This window comes from Oncorhynchus clarkii, chromosome 9 (assembly GCF_045791955.1).
Source record: "Oncorhynchus clarkii lewisi isolate Uvic-CL-2024 chromosome 9, UVic_Ocla_1.0, whole genome shotgun sequence".
In the NCBI taxonomy this organism is placed as follows: Eukaryota; Metazoa; Chordata; class Actinopteri; order Salmoniformes; family Salmonidae; genus Oncorhynchus; species Oncorhynchus clarkii.
In genome coordinates, this window is record NC_092155.1 from 14,366,684 (window position 1) to 14,390,139 (window position 23,456).

The 23,456-nt window shown below is 43.3% G+C and overlaps 1 protein-coding gene across 2 annotated transcripts; it reads right to left on the reverse strand.

Annotated features, from left to right (window-relative positions):
* Window positions 1-15,407: 15,407 nt before the first annotated feature.
* On the reverse strand, window positions 15,408-21,583 carry LOC139415941 (E3 ubiquitin-protein ligase TRIM39-like). Of its 2 annotated transcripts, XM_071164131.1 has the most exons (10): window positions 21,548-21,583; window positions 21,348-21,508; window positions 20,914-21,018; window positions 20,502-20,671; window positions 20,206-20,304; window positions 19,573-19,791; window positions 18,850-18,955; window positions 18,539-18,565; window positions 17,903-18,078; window positions 15,408-17,526 (listed from the first exon to the last, which is right to left on the reverse strand). In XM_071164131.1, exons 3-10 carry the CDS (start codon window positions 21,014-21,016, stop codon window positions 17,152-17,154), a joined length of 1,275 nt encoding a protein of 424 aa, XP_071020232.1. In that variant the 5' UTR covers window positions 21,017-21,018; window positions 21,348-21,508; window positions 21,548-21,583; the 3' UTR covers window positions 15,408-17,151. The 2 variants fall into 2 exon arrangements, with proteins under 2 accessions (XP_071020232.1, XP_071020231.1); XM_071164130.1 differs by lacking the exon at window positions 21,548-21,583 and having other exon boundaries at window positions 21,348-21,539.
* Window positions 21,584-23,456: the final 1,873 nt, after the last annotated feature.

The following is a 23,456-nucleotide window of genomic DNA, read 5'->3' on the forward strand; positions in this document are numbered from 1 at the left end:
TAGAAAGGTCAGGGTAATTAGGTCTGGCTCGCAATCGGCGTTCCAATTCGTCTCTAAGGTGTTCGATGGAGTTGAGGTCAGGGCTCTGTGCAGGCCAGTCAAGTTCTTTCACACCGATCTCGACAAACCATTTCTGTATGGATCCCGCTTTGCGCACGGGGGTAATTGTCATGCTGAAACGAAAGGGCCTTCCCCAAACTGTTGCCACAAAGTTGAAAGCACAGAATCGTATAGAATGTCATTGTATGCTGTAGTGTTAAGATGTCCCTTTAATGGAACTAAGAGGCTTAGCCTGAACCATGAAAAACAGCCCCAAACGTATTTCTCCATCAAACTTTACAGTTGGTACTATGCATTGGGGCAGGTAGCGTTCTCCTGGAATCCGCCAAACTCAGATTTGTCCGTTGGACTGCTAGATGGTGAAGCGCCAAACTCAGATTTGTCCGTTGGACTGCTAGATGGTGAAGCGTGAGTCATCACTCCAGAGAACGCGTTTCCACTGAGTCCAATGGCTGCGAGCTTTACACCACTCCAGCCGACACTTGGCATTGCGCATGGTGATCTTCCGGTTGTGATACAGCCTGGAATTGAACAAGGGTCTGTAGTGACGCCTCTAGCACTGAGCTGCAGTGCATTAGATCACTGCGCCTCTCAGGACTGACTGGAGATGAATCAGTGGAATGGTATCAAATACATCAAACACAGGGTTGATAACTTTGGTTCCACAGAGAAGGAGAGACAGAGTTTACTAACTGGGATGACCAACAGCTGAATCATTTTGGAGGAAGTCAATACTGTGGACTGTTGTTGAGTGGAGGGAAGTGGGAAGATACTGACTGTTTTCCGAATGAACTTCTTTGTGTGTTGTGATGGTGAGTAGCCTTCTGTACTTGTGTACATTAGTTTTCCCATGGACAGCAATGCATAACTATAACACTGAATTATCACAGTTAAAATGCAAACCCAGGTATAAATGTTTCTCCACTTTTATCCTAACTTCCACTTAAGTAAATTCTTTACTTAGCCATACATTGATGTCAATGGGAGACTTAACGCGAAAAATGTGACTTAAGTGGAAGTTAGGATTCACACCTTATGTTTGTTCATTTGTTGTGCAGAAAGAAAGTAGGGAGTCGGACATTCTTATCAGATAGCTGACGAGTTGGTCTGAAGCTCAGAGTTGCTGCAGAGAGTACTACACAGACAGAGAGTACTACACAGACAGAGAACTACACAGACAGAGAGTACTACACAGACAGAGAGTACTACACCGACAGAGAGTACTACACCGACAGAGAGTACAACACAGACAGAGAGTACAACACAGACAGAGAGTACTACACAGACAGAGAGTACAACACAGACAGAGAGTACAACACAGACAGAGAGTACTACACAGACAGAGAGTACTACACAGACAGAGAGTACAACACAGACAGAGAGTACAACACAGACAGAGAGTACAACACAGACAGAGAGTACTACACAGACAGAGAGTACTACACAGACAGAGAGTACAACACAGACAGAGAGTACAACACAGACAGAGAGTACAACACAGACAGAGAGTACTACACAGACAGAGAGTACTACACCGACAGAGAGTACTACACCGACAGAGAGTACAACACAGACAGAGAGTACTACACAGACAGAGAGTACAACACAGACAGAGAGTACAACACAGACAGAGAGTACAACACAGACAGAGAGTACTACACAGACAGAAAGTACAACACAGACAGAGAGTACAACACAGACAGAGAGTACAACACAGACAGAGAGTACTACACAGACAGAGAGTACTACACATACAGAGAGTACTACACAGACCTGGCCAGTGTGAGGAACCAGGCTCAGTACCATGGAGGTACAGAGCCTAGCCCGGTGCATCAGCAGCGTGGGGATTGGTTTGTTCAGAAACAGGGAGTGGTCAGTTCAGAGTGACTCCTCCTCCAGGTAACACCAACACGTTACATTACAGTGCTCTTGCTACACTGTACTTACCCAGCACGTGTGGTTAGGGGGGTTGTTGCTCTAAATACATACCATGTATAACAGGAATAATTACACTGTAACAAGGACACTAATGTAAAGAGACTCCTCTTCCTCCTCTGCCCCCTCCTCTTCCTCCCCTTCCCCCCTCCTCCTCCTCCCTTAGATTCTGGCGTTCAGGAGTCAACTCGGGAGGGCATCAGAGGTGTACCACAGTGTTCATGTTGGATTCTGGGAAATGAACAGATGACAACTGCAGTGACAAACAGCTGCTGCAGGTAAAGGTGTGTTCACCATTTAAATAATTATTTACACAATTTAAAATGATCATTCCTGATAGTTTGGACTGCTGGCGGTTCTAATCAGCTGCAGTGGTTAAATAATGTATACAGTGTTATTCAGATAAGTGTGTGTGTGTGTGTATGTGGGTGAAATCACTTCAACAAAACAGCTGACAGCTGACATCAGAGAGCTGCACTTGAAGGAAGTGAGAGTCACTAAAACTACAGTACTGTGTGTGTGTGCGTGTGCGCGTGTGTGTGTGCGTGCTAAAACTAGGGCCCAGATATGTCCCTGGTCAGATCATGAGGTGACTGTTCTAGTTGTCTTCCTCTCTTAGCTACAAGGTGAACTGAGAGGGCGAGGGATATCAGAGTCTGTCAATCTGAGATGGAAGAAAAAGACTGACACAAACTCAGCCTCCAGTTTTTATGCTGCAGTAGTTTATGTGTCGGGTGGCTAGGGTCAGTTTGTTATATCTGGAGTACTTCTCCTGTCTTGTCCTGTGTGAATTTAAGTATGCTCTCTCTAATTCTCTCTTTCTCTCTTTCTTTCTCTCTCTCGGAGGACCTGAGCCCTAGGACCATGCCTTAGCATGATGGCATGATGACTCCTTGCTATCCCCAGTCCACCTGGCCGTGCTGCTGCTCCAGTTTCAACTGTTCTGCCTGTGATTATTATTATTTGACCATGCTGGTCATTTATGAACATTTGAACATCTTGGCCATGTTCTGTTATAATCTCCACACGGCACAGCCAGAAGAGGACTGGCCACCCCTCATAGCCTGGTTCCTCTCGTGGGTTCTTCTTAGGTTTTGGCCTTTCTAGGGAGTTTTTCCTAGCTGTTTGGGGTTTTAGGCTGGGCTCTGTACAGCACTTTGAGATATCAGCTGATGTACGAAGGGCTATATAAATCAATTTGATTTGATTTGATGGATGGAAGAAGAAGTGTTGATAAGGAGAAGAAAAGAAAGGTGGATGAAGAGAGAATCATATTTATTTTCAAATAGAGGAAACGTGCTACAGAAAGATGGCTTTATTCTTTGATTCTTGTCTAACTCTTATACAGGATAACAATGTACTTCACTATATACCAATTAGTTAATGCTCTTTGTGATTCAACGTTCGTTGTAAATTCTGTATTTACAGATTTAATTGGGCCAGTAACTGAAAGGTTACTGGATTGAATCCCCGAGCTGACAAGGTAAAAATCTGTCGTTCTTCCCCTGAACAAGGCAGTTAACCCACTGTTCCCCGGTAGGCCGTCATTGGAAATAAGAATTTGTTCTTAACTGACTTGCCTAGTTAAATGTAAAAAAAATATACTTTTACAACAAACTATATCCACTAAATCAGCACTTATCTAAATGTTAATATTAGCATTTGTCCTGTCGCTATAGAATTTTCTTGAATGTAATAAAGGAAATAAACGTGTTTCATACACAACATACATTTTTACACACACTACCTTTAAAAAGGTTGGGGTCACTTAGAAATGTCCTTGTTTTTGAAAGAAAAGCTCTTTTTTTGTCCATTAAAATAACATCAAATTGATCAGAAATACAGTGTAGACATTGTTAATGTTGGAAATGACTATTAGCTGGAAACTGCAGATTTTTTTAATGGAATATCTACATAGGCGTACAGAGGTCCAATATCAGCAACCATCACTCCTGTGTTCCAATGGCACGTTGTGTTAGCTAAAAAGGCCAGCATCCCGGAGCCGCCTCTTCAATGTTGACGTTGAGACTGGTGTTTTGCAGGTACTATTTAATGAAGCTGCCAGTTGAAGACTTGTGAGGCGTATGTTTCTCAAGACACTCTAATGTACTTGTCCTCTTGCTCAGTTGTGCCCCGGGGCCTCCCAGTCTTCTTTCTATTTTGATTAGAGCCTGTTTGCGCTGTTCTGTGAAGGGAGTCGTACACAGCGTTGTACAAGATCTTCAGTTTATTGGCAAGTGTACATCCGTTACCATTTGGGGTCACTTTTGGAAAAAGTAACAATCACAGCAAAATATGATCTTATTTATTTTCAAAACATTATTAGACATGAAAAATGACCAAAACATGAATTTGCATTTTCTTTCAAACAAAAATATGGATTTTTCCTTTATATAAGTCCTAATGGCCTCTACATGTTTTATACAGTGCCTTGCGAAAGTATTTGGCCCCCTTGAACTTTGCGACCTTTTGCCACATTTCAGGCTTCAAACATAAAGATATAAAACTGTATTTTTTTGTGAAGAATCAACAACAAGTGGGACACAATCATGAAGTGGAACGACATTTATTGGATATTTCAAACATTTTTAACAAATCAAAAACTGAAAAATTGGGCGTGCAAAATTATTCAGCCCCTTTACTTTCAGTGCAGCAAACTCTCTCCAGAAGTTCAGTGAGGATCTCTGAATGATCCAATGTTGACCTAAATGACTAATAAGGATAAATACAATCCACCTGTGTGTAATCAAGTCTCCGTATAAATGCACCTGCACTGTGATAGTCTCAGAGGTCCGTTAAAAGCGCAGAGAGCATCATGAAGAACAAGGAACACACCAGGCAGGTCCGAGATACTGTTGTGAAGAAGTTTAAAGCCGGATTTGGATACAAAAAGATTTCCCAAGCTTTAAACATCCCAAGGAGCACTGTGCAAGCGATAATAGTGAAATGGAAGGAGTATCAGACCACTGCAAATCTACCAAGACCTGGCCGTCCCTCTAAACTTTCAGCTCATACAAGGAGAAGACTGATCAGAGATGCAGCCAAGAGGCCCATGATCACTCTGGATGAACTGCAGAGATCTACAGCTGAGGTGGGAGACTCTGTCCATAGGACAACAATCAGTCGTATATTGCACAAATCTTGCCTTTATGGAAGAGTGGCAAGAAGAAAGCCATTTCTTAAAGATATCCATAAAAATTGTTGTTTAAAGTTTGCCCTGGGAGACACACCAAACATGTGGAAGAAGGTGCTCTGTTCAGATGAAACCAAAATTGAACTTTTTGGCAACAATGCAAAACGTTATGTTTGGCGTAAAAGCAACACAGCTCATCACCCTGAACACACCATCCCCACTGTCAAACATGGTGGTGGCAGCATCATGGTTTGGGCCTGCTTTTCTTCAGCAGGGACAGGGAAGATGGTTAAAATTGATGGGAAGATGGATGGAGCCAAATACAGGACCATTCTGGAAGAAAACCTGATGGAGTCTGCAAAAGACCTGAGACTGGGACGGAGATTTGTCTTCCAACAAGACAATGATCCAAAACATAAAGCAAAATCTACAATGGAATGGTTCAAAAATAAACATATCCAGGTGTTAGAATGGCCAAGTCAAAGTCCAGACCTGAATCCAATCGAGAATCTGTGGAAAGAACTGAAAACTGCTGTTCACAAATGCTCTCCATCCAACCTCACTGAGCTCGAGCTGTTTTGCAAGGAGGAATGGGAAAAAATGTCAGTCTCTCGATGTGCAAAACTGATAGAGACATACCCCAAGCGACTTACAGCTGTAATCGCAGCAAAAGGTGGTGCTACAAAGTATTAACTTAAGGGGGCTGAATAATTTTGCACGCCCAATTTTTCAGTTTTTGATTTGTTAAAAAAGTTTGAAATATCCAATAAATGTCATTCCACTTCATGATTGTGTCCCACTTGTTGTTGATTCTTCACAAAAAAATACAGTTTTATATATTTATGTTTGAAGCCTGAAATGTGGCAAAAGGTCGCAAAGTTCAAGGGGGCCGAATACTTTCGCAAGGCACTGTATACTATGAATTGAGTCCTAATGGCCACTACATGTTTTATACACTATGAACTGAGTCCTAATGGCCTCTACAAGTTTTATACACTATGAACTGAGTCCCAATGGCCACTACATGTTTTATATACTATGAACTGAGTCATAATGACCACTACATGTTTTATATACTATGAACTGAGTCCTAATGGCCTCTACATGTTTTATATACTATGAACTGAGTCCTAATGGCCACTACATGTTTTATATACTATGAACTGAGTCCTAATGGCCACTACATGTTTTATATACTATGAACTGAGTCCTAATGGCCACTACATGTTTTATATACTATGAACTGAGTCCTAATGGCCACTACATGTTTTATATACTATGAACTGAGTCCTAATGGCCACTACAAATATTTTGTCATTTTTTAAAATGTATTTTCAACATGTTTATTTTCTTCACCCCAAACACTTATGTGAAGCAAAAAAAATTAATTCCAAAACTTTTTTGGTTGCTTGATCTGATTAGGCTATACCTTCTTTCTCTCTCTTTACAATGTGTTACAATGAGTGCTCACCCCCTGTATTAGTACCCTCAGTTAGTCTCACCAAACCAGTTCTCTCTCTTCCCCCGTTGCCAGTGGACACAACGGAGTGCAAAACAATGAAATAACACTTAGCACTAAGTCTCGTCTCGTCTTTGCCAACTGACTTTTCTGCCTTGACTAAAAATGGTCTTACCGACTGTGGAATGTGGTTGTCTCACCCAGCTATCTTAAGATCAATGCACTGACTGTAAGTCGCTCTGGATAAGAGCGTCAGCTAAGTGACTTAAATGTCAAATGTAATGCTCATCCCCAATGGCGTGTAACGTCAAGGATGACGTGAAAATACGCAAATAAGCACCTTCAGTTATTCACACCAAACCAGCTCTCTAACCCCTTCCTCCTCGTCTGTGGAGTCATGGTGGCCTGAGAGCCCAAATGGGACGAAGAGGATAGTTGCCTTCCTTTCACACACTTCAAAGTTTATTCCAAAACGCTATATATCCATTTTCAGAAATGTTTGTAAATGAGCTTTTCTTGTTTAAATAAACTATGAAAGGGACTGGTGTATTTTTTAAACTATCAAATCATGGCATCGGTTTGTTCACTGAAAGACATGTATTTGGTTCAAATCTATCACTTGATGGTTTCATTTCAGATGCAAATAGTCATGTTTTTTGCAAAATGCTATACATACGCCTCGCTCTCAGATAAATAAGTAATATGGCTAGGTTTTAAACACCCAAATGTAACAAATAAATACATTTTTAATAAAGAAATGTACAAATGATACATTTGTGACATCAATATTTATTACAAAATATATACATAATAATAATTCAATATGAGATCTGTATGTAAAATATTTACATTTGACATTTTAGTCATTTAGCAGATGCTCTTCTCCAGAGCACCTTACAGTTCGACTTCAGATAACTAGAGGAGACAACCACATACTTAGTTTCACAACATCAGACGATACTGTCTCATCATCATCACTGCATACTATATTTATTGGTTTACAAACAAAAACATGAAATTCATGTTGCAAACGCATGCGGCTGCAACCAATGTTCCCTCCAAAAACAAATTCAGCACTGAGAAAATGTCAGGTCTGCTGAGCGCAAACTTGAAAGTTGTGAAAATTCTGTGCAACTTCCAGCACGCGTTTACTGTGAACACTGAGGCTGTACCCGCTTTAAGTGTCACGCCCTGATCAGTTTCACCTGTCCTTGTGCTTGTCTCCACCAGGTGTCGCCCATCTTCCCCACTTATCCCCTGGTTATTTATACCTGTGTTTTCTGTCTCTGTGCCAGTTTGTCTTGTTTGTTCAAGCCTACCAGTGTTTTGTCTCAGCTCCTGTTTTTCCCCAGTCTCTCTTATCTCGTCCTCCTGGTTTTTAACCCTTGCCTGTCCTGACCCTGTACCTGCCATCCTGACCACTCTGCCCGTCCCTGAGCCTGCCTGCCGTCCTGTATCTTGGCCACTGCTCTGGATTATCGACCCCTGCCTGCCTTGACCTGTCATTTGCCTGCCCCTGTTACAATAAACATTGTTACTTCACACAGTCTGCACTTGGGTCTTACCTTTATTCCTGATACTAAGTTAGTTTTAACATTGGTCAAGTAGGCTACTGTGGCTATTTGATCATAGTGTAGGCCCACCAGAGTAGCCTACCATTAAAAAAAAACAATGAAGAAAAATCATCCCATAATATTTGAACATGGAAATTGCTGTTCTATCATTCAGCCTACAGTAGCATTCAATGTGTGGTGTTCAATGTAGGCCTACATTCCATGAGATATTAGAAAAAAAAACATGCAGGGCTTGAAATTAACCTTTTCATTATTTAACCTTTGTTTTACTAGACAAGTTCATCCACTTGTCCTTTGGACAAAGAGCAGACACAAATGTTTGTGTTTGATGCAAGAAACCACTTTACAAAATAAAATGCATTATCTCCATACCGTTATTACAGAGATTAAATAGGTCCATATATGACAATGGTCTATTTACATATAGGCCTACTGCAGCTCTGATTGGTTATGTCGCACCATAATGGGCTGAGTCGTGCTCAATAGAATCCTACTCTGACGCATTCTGGTTACAGCAAAATCTCTTGCATAGTTTGTTTTGTCTCGGTATGTTGCATTGAAAGTGGTTACTATTGCGTTGATTCGATCACAATTGCCACAGTAATGGGAAACGATAGTGATAACTAACGGGGAAATCTCCCGCTTCTCTCCGTGGGCTAATAGTTCTTCTGTGCTCTGCAGGCAGTCCGGGGCGGCGGTCTAGGGGCTACTGCGCACTAGCGCAAGCGCTCAGTTTAGAGGGAACATTGGGTGAAACCCATATGCACATTCTATAGTGTGTGTGTGTGTGTGTGTGTGTTCATGTAAGGAACTATCCCAGAATGTGACCATTAGACCTATTTTACTGAAAAGAAGACAAGGAAGAGACATACAAGATATGTAAGGGGAGCCAGGAACTACAACAAAAAAAAAGTGTTACTTCATTATAAGTATCTCCAAATGTTTCTCCTGCACTCATTTCAAATGATCCAGCTAATGTAGAGAGGATCTCTCGCCAATAGTTCTTCTGACACAGAGAATTGGTGGAAGGGAATTCAACTGTTAGATATGAAGAGGTGTGTGCTGTTCCTCCTGCTGCTCTCAGGTAAGCCTGTACACACACACATACAGATAGTGTGCGGGCGTGCATGTGAAATCAAACTCCAATGGAGGCACTGGATTCTTGCATAGATTTCATTTTGTGTGTGTCCTTTTTCAGGTTTCTACCAACTGTCGTCATGCCTCACCGGCCAATTCTTATTTATTAATGACCCAAGACCTGGATTGAAGCACAGAGATACTGCAGAGATAAGTACACTGACCTGGCCACCATAGACAACATGGAGGATATGAACAGATTGCTGAACTTAATAATAACTACAATAATACTGTCTGGATAGGGATGTATGATGATGCTAACAGCTGGAGGTGGTCTCTGGAAGAGAGTGACTACTACAGTGAGGGAGGGGCTGAGTTCAAAAACTGGGACAGTGGTCAGCCTGGTGACCAAGGCAGTGGACAGCCTGATGACCAAGGCAGTGGACAGCCTGGTGACCAAGGCAATGGACAGCCTGATGACCAAGGCAGTGGACAGCCTGATGACCAAGGCAGTGGACAGCCTGATGACCAAGGCAGTGGACAGCCTGATGACCAAGGCAGTGGACAGCCTGATGACCAAGGCAGTGGACAGCCTGATGACCAATGCAGTGGAAAGCCTGATGACCAATGCAGTGGACAGTGCTGCACAATGATGAGAGACAATGGAAGGTGGAACGATGATCGTTGCGCAAACAAGGAAATCTTCATCTGCCACGATGGTAAAAATGACCTACTACATCAACCTATTATGCCTTTATTTTGGACGATACACACACCACTGGGCACACCAAGTCATTTTAATGTGGACAATTGGGTAATATTTGAAGATATGTCGATCAATGAGATTACAATTTATATTCACCCACTCAAAAAGTTTGGTTGGTGGTTTATATATGTTTGATGCCGCTCCCAACTATTCCATTCCGATGAGCCTGTCCTCCTATAGCACCTCCCCCCCCCCCACACACACACACACACACACACACACACACACACACACACACACACACACACACACACACACACACACACACACAGAGAGAGAGGTTTGTTCCCAATATCCTTTCCCAACAGGAGGGACCAATTCCTCCAATTATTTCAGTTTGATTAATGAAAGCCAAAATTGGTCTGAGGTGCAGAACTACTGTAGAGAGCATCACACAGACCTGGCCAGTGTGAGGAACCAGACTGAGAACCAGGAGATACAGGTTTATTGTTTTCTTCTATGTTTCGTCCCTAATATATGCCATTTAGCAGACAGTTTTATCCAAAGAAACACAGTCATGCATGCATACAAACATTTGAACTTACTGTCTTGGCATTACAAGCACCATGCTCTACCAACTGAGCCACAAAGGAACAGAGGACCACTTGGGAGTCTTCCTGGCCACTGTGATCTCGCTTGCGCTTTGCTTTCTCTTTCGGGTTGTAGGCCGGGTTACAGTAAAGAAGTTACTTTGTGACAACTGCTGATGTAAAAAAATACATTTGATTGATTGGTACAGACAGTGGCCAATGGTAGCAGCGTGTGGACCGGCCTGTTCAGAGACTCATGGAAGTGGTCAGACCAAAGCGACTCCTTGTTCAGATACTGGGTCGAGGGAGAGCCTAATCATTTCCAAGGAACGTCTGTGGGTTGTGTTGAAGTATGGATCACTAACAATGGACTCTGGAACGATATTATCTGCACTCATACACAGTCTTTTGTCTGCTACTACACAGGTGAGTGACATGTGTGTTTGTGTACCCAAATATTATAGTAATAATGAGAGCATGAAAAGATTTGAAAAACGGAGGATGTACTAAGTGTGCGTGTGTGTGTTGGAGTGCAGGTGAAATTCACCTCGACAACAGCGCTAACAGATTCTAACATCACCGAGCTGGTCTTGAAGAAGGGGAGTCATTCTACCTCACCTGAAGGAAAAACTCTGGGCCCTAGTTAGTTAGGAGTTATTCCTGGTAATAATATATATAATGTATATGAATAATATATAACAGGGTTCCCCAACTGGATGATTATAGTCGGCCCCCCAAGGTTTGAGCAATTTGTTTAACCTTTTATTATTAATTGTTGGACATAACATACTGTAAAAACACCTGTCTCCTCCCATTCATCTACAATGAATGAAGTCAATTGAACAAATCCCCAATAAGGGATCATAGCTATAAAAAAAGCAGGTGTTCTTAATGTTTTGTATACTCAGTGTATGTGATGCAAGGTTTGAATTTTTTCTTTTTGTCAAATATGGTATCTGTTGGGTCTTCTTGCATTGAATTTTCAGTCTACAAATGATTTGTGTCTATACTACTGTTCAAAAGTTTGGGGTCACTTAAAAATATCCTTGTTTTTGAAAGAAAAGCACATTTGTTGTCCATTAAAATAACATCAAATTAATCAGAAATACAGCGTAGACATTGTTAATGTTGTAAATGACTATTTGAGCTGGAAATGGCAGATTTTTTAAATGGAAAATCTACATAGGTGTACAGAGGTGTAACGGTTTTCTATAGGTGAAGTAGAGTCGGACCAAAATGCAGCGTGGCTATTGCGATCCATGTTTAATGAGACAAAGTAAACACGATCAAATACAAAAACAAATAAACGTAACACGAAAACCGAAACAGTCCACGAAACACTCAAAGAATATGGCTGCCTAAATATGGTTCCCAATCAGAGACAACGATAAACACCTGCCTCTGATTGAGAACCACTTCAGACAGCCATAGACTTAACTAGAACACCCCACTAAGCTACAATCCCAATACCAACACACCACATATGCCACACCCTGGCCTGACCAAATAAATGAAGATAAACCCCCCCCCCCCCTAAGGTGCGGACTCCCGGACGCACATCAAAACAATAGGGAGGGTCCGGGTGGGCGTCTGTCCGTGGTGGCGGCTCCGGCGCGGGACGTGGACCCCACTCTATCAATGTCTTAGTCCCTCCTCCTCGCGTCCTAGGATAGTCCACCCTCGCCGCCGACCATGGCCTAGTAGTCCTCACCCAGAAACCCACTGGACTGAGGAGCAGCTCGGGACTGAGGGGCAGCTCGGGACTGAGGGGCAGCTCGGGACTGAGGGGTAGCTCGGGACTGAGGGGTAGCTCGGGACTGAGAGGAAGCTCAGGCAGATAGTTGGATCCGGCAGATCCTGGCTGGCTGGTGGTTCTGGAAGAGTCTGGTTGACTGGCAGATCTGGAAGAGTCTGGTTGACTGGCAGATCTGGAAGAGTCTGGCTGACTGGCAGATCTGGAAGAGTCTGGCTGACTGGCAGATCTGGAAGAGTCTGGCTGACTGGCAGATCTGGAAGAGTCTGGCTGACTGGCAGATCTGGAAGAGTCTGGCTGACTGGCAGATCTGGAAGATCCTGGCTGACTGGCAGCTCCATGCTGACTGGCTGCTCTGGCTGCTCCATGCTGACTGGCGACTCTGGCTGCTCCATGCTGACTGGCGGCTCTGGCTGCTCCATGCTGACTGGCGGCTCTGGCTGCTCCATGCTGACTGGCGGCTCTGGCTGCTCCATGCTGACTGGCGGCTCTGGCTGCTCCATGCTGACTGGCGGCTCTGGCTGCTCCATGCTGACTGGCGGCTCCATGCTGACTGGCGGCCCTGGCGGCTCCATACAGACTGGCAGCTCTGGCGGCTCCTTGCAGACTGGCAGCTCTGGCGGCTCCTTGCAGACTGGCAGCTCTGGCGGCTCCTTGCAGACTGGCAGCTCTGGCGGCTCTTTGCAGACTGGCAGCTCTGGCGGCTCCTTGCAGACTGGCGGCTCCTTGCAGACTGGCAGCTCCTTGCAGACTGGTAGCTCCTTGCAGACTGGCAGCTCCTTGCAGACTGGCAGCTCCTTGCAGACTGGCAGCTCCTTGCAGACTGGCAGCTCCTTGCAGACTGGCAGTTCTATGCAGACTGGCAGTTCTATGCAGACTGGCAGTTCTGAACAGGCGGGAGACTCCGGCAGCGCTGTAGAGGCGGAAGGCTCTGGCAGCCCTAAACAGGGGGGAGACTCTGACAGCGCTGGAGAGGAGCAAGGCTCCGACTGCGCTGAACAGGCGGGAGACTCCGGCAGCGCTGTAGAGGAGGAAGGCTCTGGCAGCGCTAGATAGGCAGGAGACTCCGGCAGCGCTGGAGAGGAGGAAGGCTCTGGCAGCGCTGGACAGGCGAGGCGCACTGTAGGCCTGATGCGTGGCTGGCACTGGTGGTACTGGGCCGAGAACACGCACAGGAAGCCTGGTGCGGGGAGCTGCCACCGGAGGGCTGATGCGTGGAGGTGGTACTGGATAGAGCGGACCGTGCAGGCGCACTGGAGCTCTTGAGCACCGAGCCTGCCCAACCTCACCTTTTTGAATGCTCTCGGTCGCCCTGCCAGTGCGGCGAGGTGGAATAGCCCGCACTGGGCTATGCAGGCGAACCGGAGACACCGAGCGCAAGGCTGGTGCCATGTAAGCCGGCCCAAGGAGACGCACTGGGGACCAGATGCGTAGAGCCGGCTTCATGGCACTTGGCTCGATGCTCACTCTAGCCCACCCGCACTGGAGACACCGTGCGCACCACAGCATAACACGGAGCACAGGGAGTTTGTGCAGGTCTCCTACCTGGTGTAGCCATACTCTCTGTTAGCCCCCCCCCCCCCCAATCCCCAATACATTTTTGGGGCTGACTCCCGGGCTTCCTTGCGCGCCGCCGTGCTTGCTTCGCCAACTCCATTCTCCGATAACCTTCAGCGCACTGCTCCATCGAATCCCAAACAAATAAACGTAACACGAAAACCGAAACAGCCTAATACTGGTGCAAAGTAACACAGCGACAGAAACAAGGACACTAAGGACAATCACCCACGAAACACTCAAATAATATGGCTGCCTAAATATGGTTCCCAATCAGAGACAACAATAAACACCTGCTTCTGATTGAGAACCACTTCAGACAGCCATAGACTTAACTAGAACACCCCACTAAGCTACAATCCCAATACCAACACACCACATACAAAAACCCATGCCACACCCTGGCCTGACCAAATAAATGAAGATAAACACAAAATACTTCGACCAGGGCGTGACAAGAGTTCCATTATCAGCTACCATCACTCTTGTGTTCCAATGGCACGTTGTGTTAACTAATCCAAGTTTATTATTTTAAAAGGCTAATTGATCATTAGAAAACCCTTTTGCAATTATGTTAGCACAGCTGAAAACTTTTGTCCTGATTAAAGAAGCAATATAACTGGCCTTCTTTAAACTAGTTGAGTATCTGGAGCATCAGCCGTTGTGGGTTTGATTACAGGCTCAAAATGGCCAGAAACAAAGAACTTTCTTCTGAAAATCGTCAGGCTATTCTTGTTCTGAGAGATGAAGGCTATTCCATGCGAGAAATTGCCAAGAAACTGAAAATCTGGCACAACGCTGTGTCCTACTCCCTTCACAGAACAGCGCAAACAGGCTCTAACCAGAATTGACAGAGAAGTGGAAGGCCCCGGTTCACAACTGAGCAAGAGGACAAGTACATTAGAGTGTCTAGTTTGAGAAACAGACGCCTCAAGTCCTCAAGTGGCAGCTTCATGAAATAGTACCCACAAAACACCAGTCTAAACCTCAACAGTGAAGAGGCGACTCCGGGATGCTGGCCTTCTGTATACCTATCTAGATATTCCATAAAAAATCTGCTTTATCCAGCTACAATAGTAATTTACAACATTAACAATGTCTACACTGTATTTCTGATCAATTTTAATGAACATAAAATGTGCTTTTCTTTCAAAAACAAGGACATTTCTAAGTGACCCCAAACTTTGGAATGGTAGTGTATGTTCCACCCCAATAAAGGTAAAATAAATAATAAAAAAATGACCATCCGCTCCAGAAACAATAAGCCTGCAGCTGAATCTAGTTGATGATTCCTGATATACGCAGTTTAGCATACGATTTTATCCAAACGACTTACAGTCATGCGTGCATACATTTAGATAGTCAGATCATGTGGTGATCCTTGTGTCTCTTAGCTACAAGATGAACTGAGACAGCGAGGGATATCCGACTCTGTCACCCTTCGATGGCAGAAAAATGACTGATTCTGACTGAGGTGGATGGAAGAAGGAGGGAGGAGGAGAAGGAGAGAGGAGAAGGATGGAGGAGATGAGTGGATGAAGAGAATGAAGAGAGATTCATGTATTTTTTTGCATGGAAAATGTAGAGGAAATCCGGCACGGAAAGAAAGCTTTATTGTTAGATTTTTCCGACTCTTAACAAGGATAACAATGCATACTGAGTCCTTCACTAGGCTTATAACAAACTAATACCAATTAATTCATGCTATTTGTGATTGAAAATACACTGTAATAGCTGTAATCACTCATCTAATACATTTTTAAATATACTATATCAACTAAATCAACATTCTTCATGTTATTGCCATCTTATTATCATGTTATTGAAATGTTATTCGTCATGTAATTGAAATGTTATTCTTCATGTTATTGAAATGTTATTCGTCATGTAATTGAAATGTTATTCGTCATGTTATTGAAATGTTAATAGTCATGTTATTGAAATGTTATTCGTCATGTAATTGAAATGTTATTCGTCATGTTATTGAAATGTTATTCGTCATGTAATTGAAATGTTATTCGTCATGTTATTGAAATGTTAATAGTCATGTTATTGAAATGTTATTCGTCATGTTATTGAAACGTTATTCGTCATGTTAGTCATATTATCTAAATCACAGACAGTTTACACCAAGTTCAACACATAGGCAGATTTATTATTGAATCAGTACTATCATCAAGAACTACAGTTCTCAACAGACCAGAATCAATCAAATTACATGTGGCCCATTCCACCTTGATTTTTAACCAATCAGCCTGTCAGCCTCTATGACTGACAGGCAGAATGACAAATGGGGCAGAGTTCAAGAATCATAAAATACCATTTATGATATCGCATATATCATTACATTTGTATACTGGCAAACAGTTCAGCAGAAGCATTTTTAGGAAGGACACAGATGGGGATGTTTTTTTGCATTGTCTTAAAACAATGTGGCCTTTAATAAACGCATTTAATGCAATTCTATGTCATTTAAGCCTACATGACAGGAGACATCATCAGAATAATTTTTTTATATTACCACACAAATTAACGAAATGAGTGGCTACTCTGACACTGTCAAACAGATGAATTAAAAATGACCTGGTCTTGACCTGGCCCATGGCTAATAAAAAGAAACGAGACAGATTGTACAACATTAGGAGGAAACGTATTATAGCAGGATTCTAAATCAACTTTCAACTGGCATTGACTCACCCAGTGATGAAGGTAGCATGAATATGTTTAGCTTTGTCAATCTACCGATGATGGTTTCAAGATAGGCCTTGTCTACTTTAAAAAACAGTGCTATTCGTCTGAGTTGGTAGCTCCGACAGACAGATTAGTCTTCTCTTTTCAGCAGTAGGCATTTGCTTTCCTAACATATTTCCCGCAATTGTACTTAGACATTTGCAAAAGGCCTTTAGCTATTCACTGACGGCAACGGAGAAAAAGAAAACCCATAGAAATACAATCCATAGAAGCAGAATCCATAGAAGGAAAGTGTCCATTAAGTCAGGACTGGCAGCCATTTTAAGCTTATCCATGAGTTTACCCGTAAAATTGGCAAGGTGAGAATCCTTCTATGGATAATATCTCTATGGCCACAACTCAACATGCTGTTCAATATTTGGCGCACGTGCTGCACAAATTCAGTCAGTGTTCAGACAGAAGACATTATATAATTTTGGCAAAATTATTTCAATTTATCAGGGGTTGCGGCAGCCCTACTTCCCTTGGCTATGTCAAGAATCAGAGTTCTCAGCACACCAGAACCAATCAAAATACATGTGGCCCATCCCATCTTGATTTCTAACCAATCAGCCTGTCAGCCTCTATGACTGACAGGCAGGATGACAAATGGAGCAGAATTTTCATCATTGTCATTGACACTAGAGTTCAGGAAGGGGAAAAGTTTCTCATTGAAGGAGCACCCAGTGAAGGAATAGATATGAACCTTGGCTTCCGAGTCGTAAAAAGACACCAACCCTTCCTTGTGATCCACAAACACCCCCACCTTCTGGGGCTTCTCTCTCAGGGAGAGGAGGATGGAGCCAGAATCATCTGCAGCCCTGTACTCATACCTATTGGTCAGCCACAAGGTCCAGTAGCCAATTGCAGGGGTCGGGAGTGCCTTCCCCTTCCTGTCGATGGACTCCCTGGCCACTCCTAGGCCCCAGTCAGTCTTCCCAGAGACCTGCACCTTTAAGTTGAAATTCAAGTAAAAAAAACAAAAAAACATTTATAGTTATATTTTTGTCATTCAGCAGATGCTCTGATCCAGAGCGACTTACAGTTAGTGTGTTCATCGCTAGGTACGAGAACCACATCTTACAGTCATAGTAAGTACAACTTCCCTCTAATATACCCGCAAAACTGAAACATCCCTACAATGATACTCTGAGGGCTGATTTCTTACCTTGGAAACAATGATCTGAAAGGATTAGTGTGATTTTTTTTGTCCAGTCTAATATGGTGGTATAAATAAATATCTAAAAGCCCAAAAAGTCAAATATCCACCGATAATGTCAGTCAACCGATACATCCGTTTGGCTCTTCTTTATTGTACTGTATCTCACCTCGAAGTAGAATCTCCTGGAGGAGAACCCTGTCCTCCCAAGAACGCTGATACTGGTATTGAACCTCTTGAGGTTGAAAGGCAGGATCCTCCAATCGTTGACATGTCTGGCCTGTTTCCCATCCTCAGACAGAACAAGGAAAGGATGAGCTGTGTCGGGGTCCAGAATCACGTTCACTATCGGAAAATAACAATAAAGCAGATATATCATTCATCCATTCATCAATTAATTAATACATCCATCCATTCATTCATCCATCAATTGATGCATTCATTCACCCATGCATTAATTCATTAATTCAGCCATCCATCCATTAATTAATACATTCATTTATCCATCTATCCATTCATCAAAACATTCATCATACATTAATCCTTTCATCCATCCATTATTTAATCCATCCATCCATTCTGTTAGTTGTAATTAGGGACAGGGGTCTTGATTCTACACAGGGGTCACCCTGTGGTGTCACCTGACCAGGCTATAGTTAGGATCAAAACAAGAACGGATAAATGACAGTAAAATGTAAAATAAGGAATTAAATGGTGTGGTAAATAATTCAATGGTGGGTTAAAAGGTTGAGAAACGAGAGATTAACATGTGAATATGTGGATTGCAAATTGTAGCATGTTTTACCTGCATTAGTCTTCAGCAATTTCAACCCTGAAAGAAAATGTAAAAAACTCACAATTGAAAATGTCATTGTTCACGATGAAGATTTAATCTAATTTAATTATAGAAAAATCGAATGGGTCCAAATAGAAAATTACTGTAAATGTGTAAAACACTGGTTGAATCAACGTTGTTTCCACGTCATTTCAACTAAATTACGTTGAAGAAATGTGGAATAGACGTTGAATTGACATCTGTGCCCAGTGGGTCATGATTCTACAGTATTTGTAAACTTTTATCAAATGTATCATTATAGATAAATAAAGAATAGTAACCTTTATCCATGACTTTCTTCATCTCCTCTCTGAAGGTATCCTCCAGTTGGGACACAATTCCCCAGATGGTTTTTCCACCACCGCTAGCACTGGTCTCAGAACAGATCTACACCAGAGGACGGGATCGAGTTTTACTAAGGACTGTTCTCAGAACAGATCTACACCAGAGGACAGTTGGGATCGAGTTTTACTAAGGACTGATCTCAGAGCAGATATACAGCAGAGGACAGTTGGGATCGAGTTTTACTAAGGACAGACTTCAACTAAATGTATTTTATACATTATTTGCATAAACATTGTCACAAAGTTTTTATTTTATTCATTTTTTATTTCTCCGTTATTTTACCAGGTAAGTTAACTGAGAACACGTTCTCATTTACAGCAACGGCCTGGGGAATAGTTACAGGGGAGAGGAGGGGGATGAATGAGCCAATTGTAAACTGCATAACAGTAACCCAGCACAGAGCAGAAGAGAGAAAAACCTGACTCAAAGGGGTGGCTGGCTATACTGGATAGAGTCAGCTGAGTTGAGTTTTACTAAGAACTGATCCTAACCCTGGCTTCATGTGCACATCCCGTCTCAACGCTAAGCCTAATCCTAACCATAGCTTCAACCCTAACCATAACCCTAGCTTCATGTCCACATCCCGTCTCAATCCTAACTATAACCCTGTAGTCGACAACATTCAACTCGACCACAGAGAGAAGCAGTAGCACACCTACCTGTTGTGGGGTGGAACGGAGTTCCCCTTGTTTATTATTTCCACTCTCTAAATCTGCTACTTCCTGTTCCAGCTCCTTGATGAGACATTCAGCTTGTTTCTCCACAGCTCTCTGTTTCTCCTGGATCTCACCGACGACGTCAGCCTGGCTCCTCTCAATGGAGCGCAACAGCTCAGTGAAGACCTGCTCACTTTCCTCTATGTCTTTCTGTGAACTAGCCTGTGGAATGAAGTGAAATAGATTCAGACCAATAAATGTACTGTAAAGAAATTACCTATTGGGAATCTGGGTCACAGGTGTTACTTTATGAGGGAATAAAGCACACAATCAGACCATTCAGACTGGGTGGGCCAGAACTATTTATCAGTTTATTTTTTTTTAAATGCAGCTATGATGATTAAAATAATTAAATTGAATTACTACAACTGCAGAAGACCTGTACCCTACATAGATGAGAACAACAGTCCGATGCCTATCAGGGCCTGTATTCATAAAGCATCTCAGAGTCAGGGTGCTGATCTAGGATCAGGTTTCCCCTGTCCATAATAATCATATTCATTATGCTGTAAAAAAGCAAAACTGATCCTATATCAGCACTTCTAAGACTCTTTATGAAAACGATCCAGAACTCACTCTGCTGATCTTCACTGAGTTTTTGATCTCCTCCACCTTCTTCAGTCTGGCCTGGATCTTCCTGTTCACTCCTCCATCTGTAGCATCCCCCTGTTCTGGCTATAGGGGGAATGGGTTGATTTCAACCATAATCACAATGTTGATGGACAATTGTTTAATTGACCATACCAGGTAAAACTCTGGGTCCTGGTTATAAGTTCTAAACAGGGCCTGGAGTTTTTCCTAGTAAGGTCACATGATCAAGAACAAAAATCTTCTAGCTTTACAATTTTACTCAGCTGTCCCACACCACGTACCTCTCTCAATGGCAAAATGGTGTGTGGAGAAATGTCCTCCTGTGCCGATTTGAACTGGTTGATTATCTCGTTAATGAACGTGTTGACGTGGAGGTCAGGACGTTTCTTGAACGTCTCCTTACACAGAGGGCAGATGGCTTCCCTGATATCCCAGTAGTCAGAGATACAAGCTTTGACAGACAGACAGACAGACAGACAGACAGACAGACAGACAGACAGACAGACAGACAGACAGACAGACAGACAGACAGACAGACAGACCAGACAGACAGACAGACAGACAGACAGACAGACAGGAACTTTATTAATCACTTAGAGACAATTTTTATGTACATCAGTGACAGACAAAAAATAGATACAATTTACAGTTTGAAACTTAATACAAAGTTAAGATCCATAAAAGATGGCGTACATTTGCAGAAGTTGTGTCCACACGGAGTGGAGACAGGGCGGACGAAGAGATCCAGGCAGATGGAACAGCGCAACTGGTCTTCTGTCATGCTCAGAGACGCCATATCTACACACGCGCGCACACACACACACACACACACACACACACACACACACACACACACACACACACACACACACACACACACACACACACACACACACACACACACACACACAATTTGATCATATAGGCTAATAATGTTAGGCATCAATGTACATTGCTTTAACCCTTTTTCCTTTGTAGTACATTTACATTTTAGTCTATTAGCTAGCAGACACTCTGATCCAGAGCTATTTACAGTCAGTAACATTGTAATCACCCTACCAATAGGATTGTATTAATATGTTGTTACATAATAGTGCAGAAATTGTCTTGACATGGACTGTTCCTACCTTAATTCTTGAATGTTTTGCTGTCGACAGCGGAGAACAGTGAAGTGTAATCACCCAGTGTATGGAAAGCAGACTATACCAACGGGTCTGGCTGTTCATCTGCTCAGATGAATTATTTGTAACGGTGGCGTTTACAAGAAATGGGGAGCTGGACACTTTCACTTTCACATAGAAAGAGGAGGGGAGCTGGACACTTTCACCTTCACATAGAAGTCTTCATGCATTTCTCCCTCAGTGCAATATAAATCTCTCTTAAAGGCACAGTGTGGGCTCAAATGTGGGGATATTGAAATAAAGTCTTCAAAGCCTTCGCTAAGCACTTCATTTATCACGTAATTTACCAACAGGAACATTTCAGTAGGCAGGTCAATAGACAGGTCTCCACATTAGATGGCACAAATGTCATCCTCTGTGTGTCTCTATATTACTGTATTAATATTATTGGAATATTGCTTTTCTACTGGAAAAATAGCTCTTTCAACTAAAGTATATGTTTTTTTATTATAAAAAAAACAAAAGCAATTTTTCCAATTACAGTATGATTGAATACAAACAGTCCAGTTATTCCCTCTGTAAGGTAATACAACAGGCAAAAGGTCAGTAGGTCAGTACAGAGACAAAGTGGAGTCGCAATTCAACAGCTCAGACACGACACGTATGTGGCAGGGACTCCAGACAATTTCGGATTGTAAAGGGAAAACCAGCCACATCGCGGACACAGACGTCTTGCTCTAGGACAAGATGAACACCTTTGCCCACTTTGAGGATAAGACAGTGCCGCCGACACGGGCCGCTCCTGAGGACTGTGAACTCTCGTTCTCAGTGGCCGACCTGAGTAAGACCTTTAAGCATGTTAGCTCTCGCAAGGCTGCCGGCCCAGAATGCATCCTTAGCCCCGTCCTCAGCTGGCTGGCTGGCTGAAGTGTTTACAGACATATTCAATCTCTCTCTATCCCAGTCTTCTGTCCCCACTTGCTTCAAAATGTCCAGCATTGTTCCTGTACCAAAGAAAGCGAAGGTAACTGAACTAAATGACTATCTCCCCGTAGCACTCACTTCTGTCATCATTGTCACGAACCGGCTCGAAATCCGTAACAAAAAGGGAGACCATGTGGCGATAAGGAATAACAAAAATATATTTATTTACTGAAGTAACGTAAATACAATTAACAATGGTGTGTGTAGTCAGTAATCAGTAGTGTAAATGAGTGGTTGCATGCATAAATGTGATAATGAGGGGTGTTGAAAGGTGCCAAAGCAAACAAACAAAACGGCCACAACCAAAATCTAACAGCGTGTCTGTTCCATCCCAACAGATCGGATGATGCAATCGCCATTGCATTACAGACCGCCCTATCCATCTGGACAAGAGGGAAACCTGCGTCAGAATGCTGTTCATTGACTACAGCTCAGCCTTCAACACCATAGTACCCTCCAAGCTGATCATTAAGCTCTGGGCCCTGGTTACTCCCTGTGTAACTGGGTCCTGGACTTCCTGACGGGCATCCCCCAGGTGGTGAAGGTAGGCAACAACACATCCACTAGCATATCCTCAACACAGGGGCCCCACAAGGGTGCGTGCTCAGCTCCCTCCTGAACTCACTGTTCACCCATGACTGCATGGCCACGTACACCTCCATCCAACTCCATCATGTTTGCAGACGACACAACAGTGGTAGGCCTGATTACCAACAATGACGAGACAGCCTACTGGGAGGAGGTGAGGGCCCTGGTAGAGTGGTGCCAGGACCTCTCCCTCAACTTCAACAAAATGAAGGAGCTGACCGTGGACTTCAGGAGACAGCAGAGGGAGCACGCCTCCATCCACATCGACAGGGCCGCAGTGGAGAAGGTGAAAAGCTTCAACTGACAATCTGAAATGGTCCGCCCACACAGACAGTGTGGTGAAGAAGTCGCAACAACGCCTCTTCAACCTCAGGAGGCTGAAGAAATGTGGCTTTGCCCCTAAGACGCTCACAAACTTTTACAGATGCACCATTGAGATTATCCTGCCGGGCTATATCACCACCTGCTACAGGAACTGCACCGTCTACAACCGCAGGGCTCTCTAGAGGGTGGTGTAGTAAGACCAACTCAGTTAATCCCTAC

Bases quoted from the DNA above. Each gene is read 5' to 3' on its own strand.
- LOC139415941 (XM_071164131.1), bottom strand. From the start codon at position 21,016: ATGGCGTCTCTGAGCATGACAGAAGACCAGTTGCGCTGTTCCATCTGC. The intron at 20,672-20,913 runs GTACGCCATCTT...TGTCTGTCAAAG, and splicing joins TGGACACAACTTCTGCAAAT to CTTGTATCTCTGACTACTGG. The intron at 19,792-20,205 runs GTGAGTTCTGGA...TTCATTCCACAG, and splicing joins ACTCAGTGAAGATCAGCAGA to GCTAGTTCACAGAAAGACAT.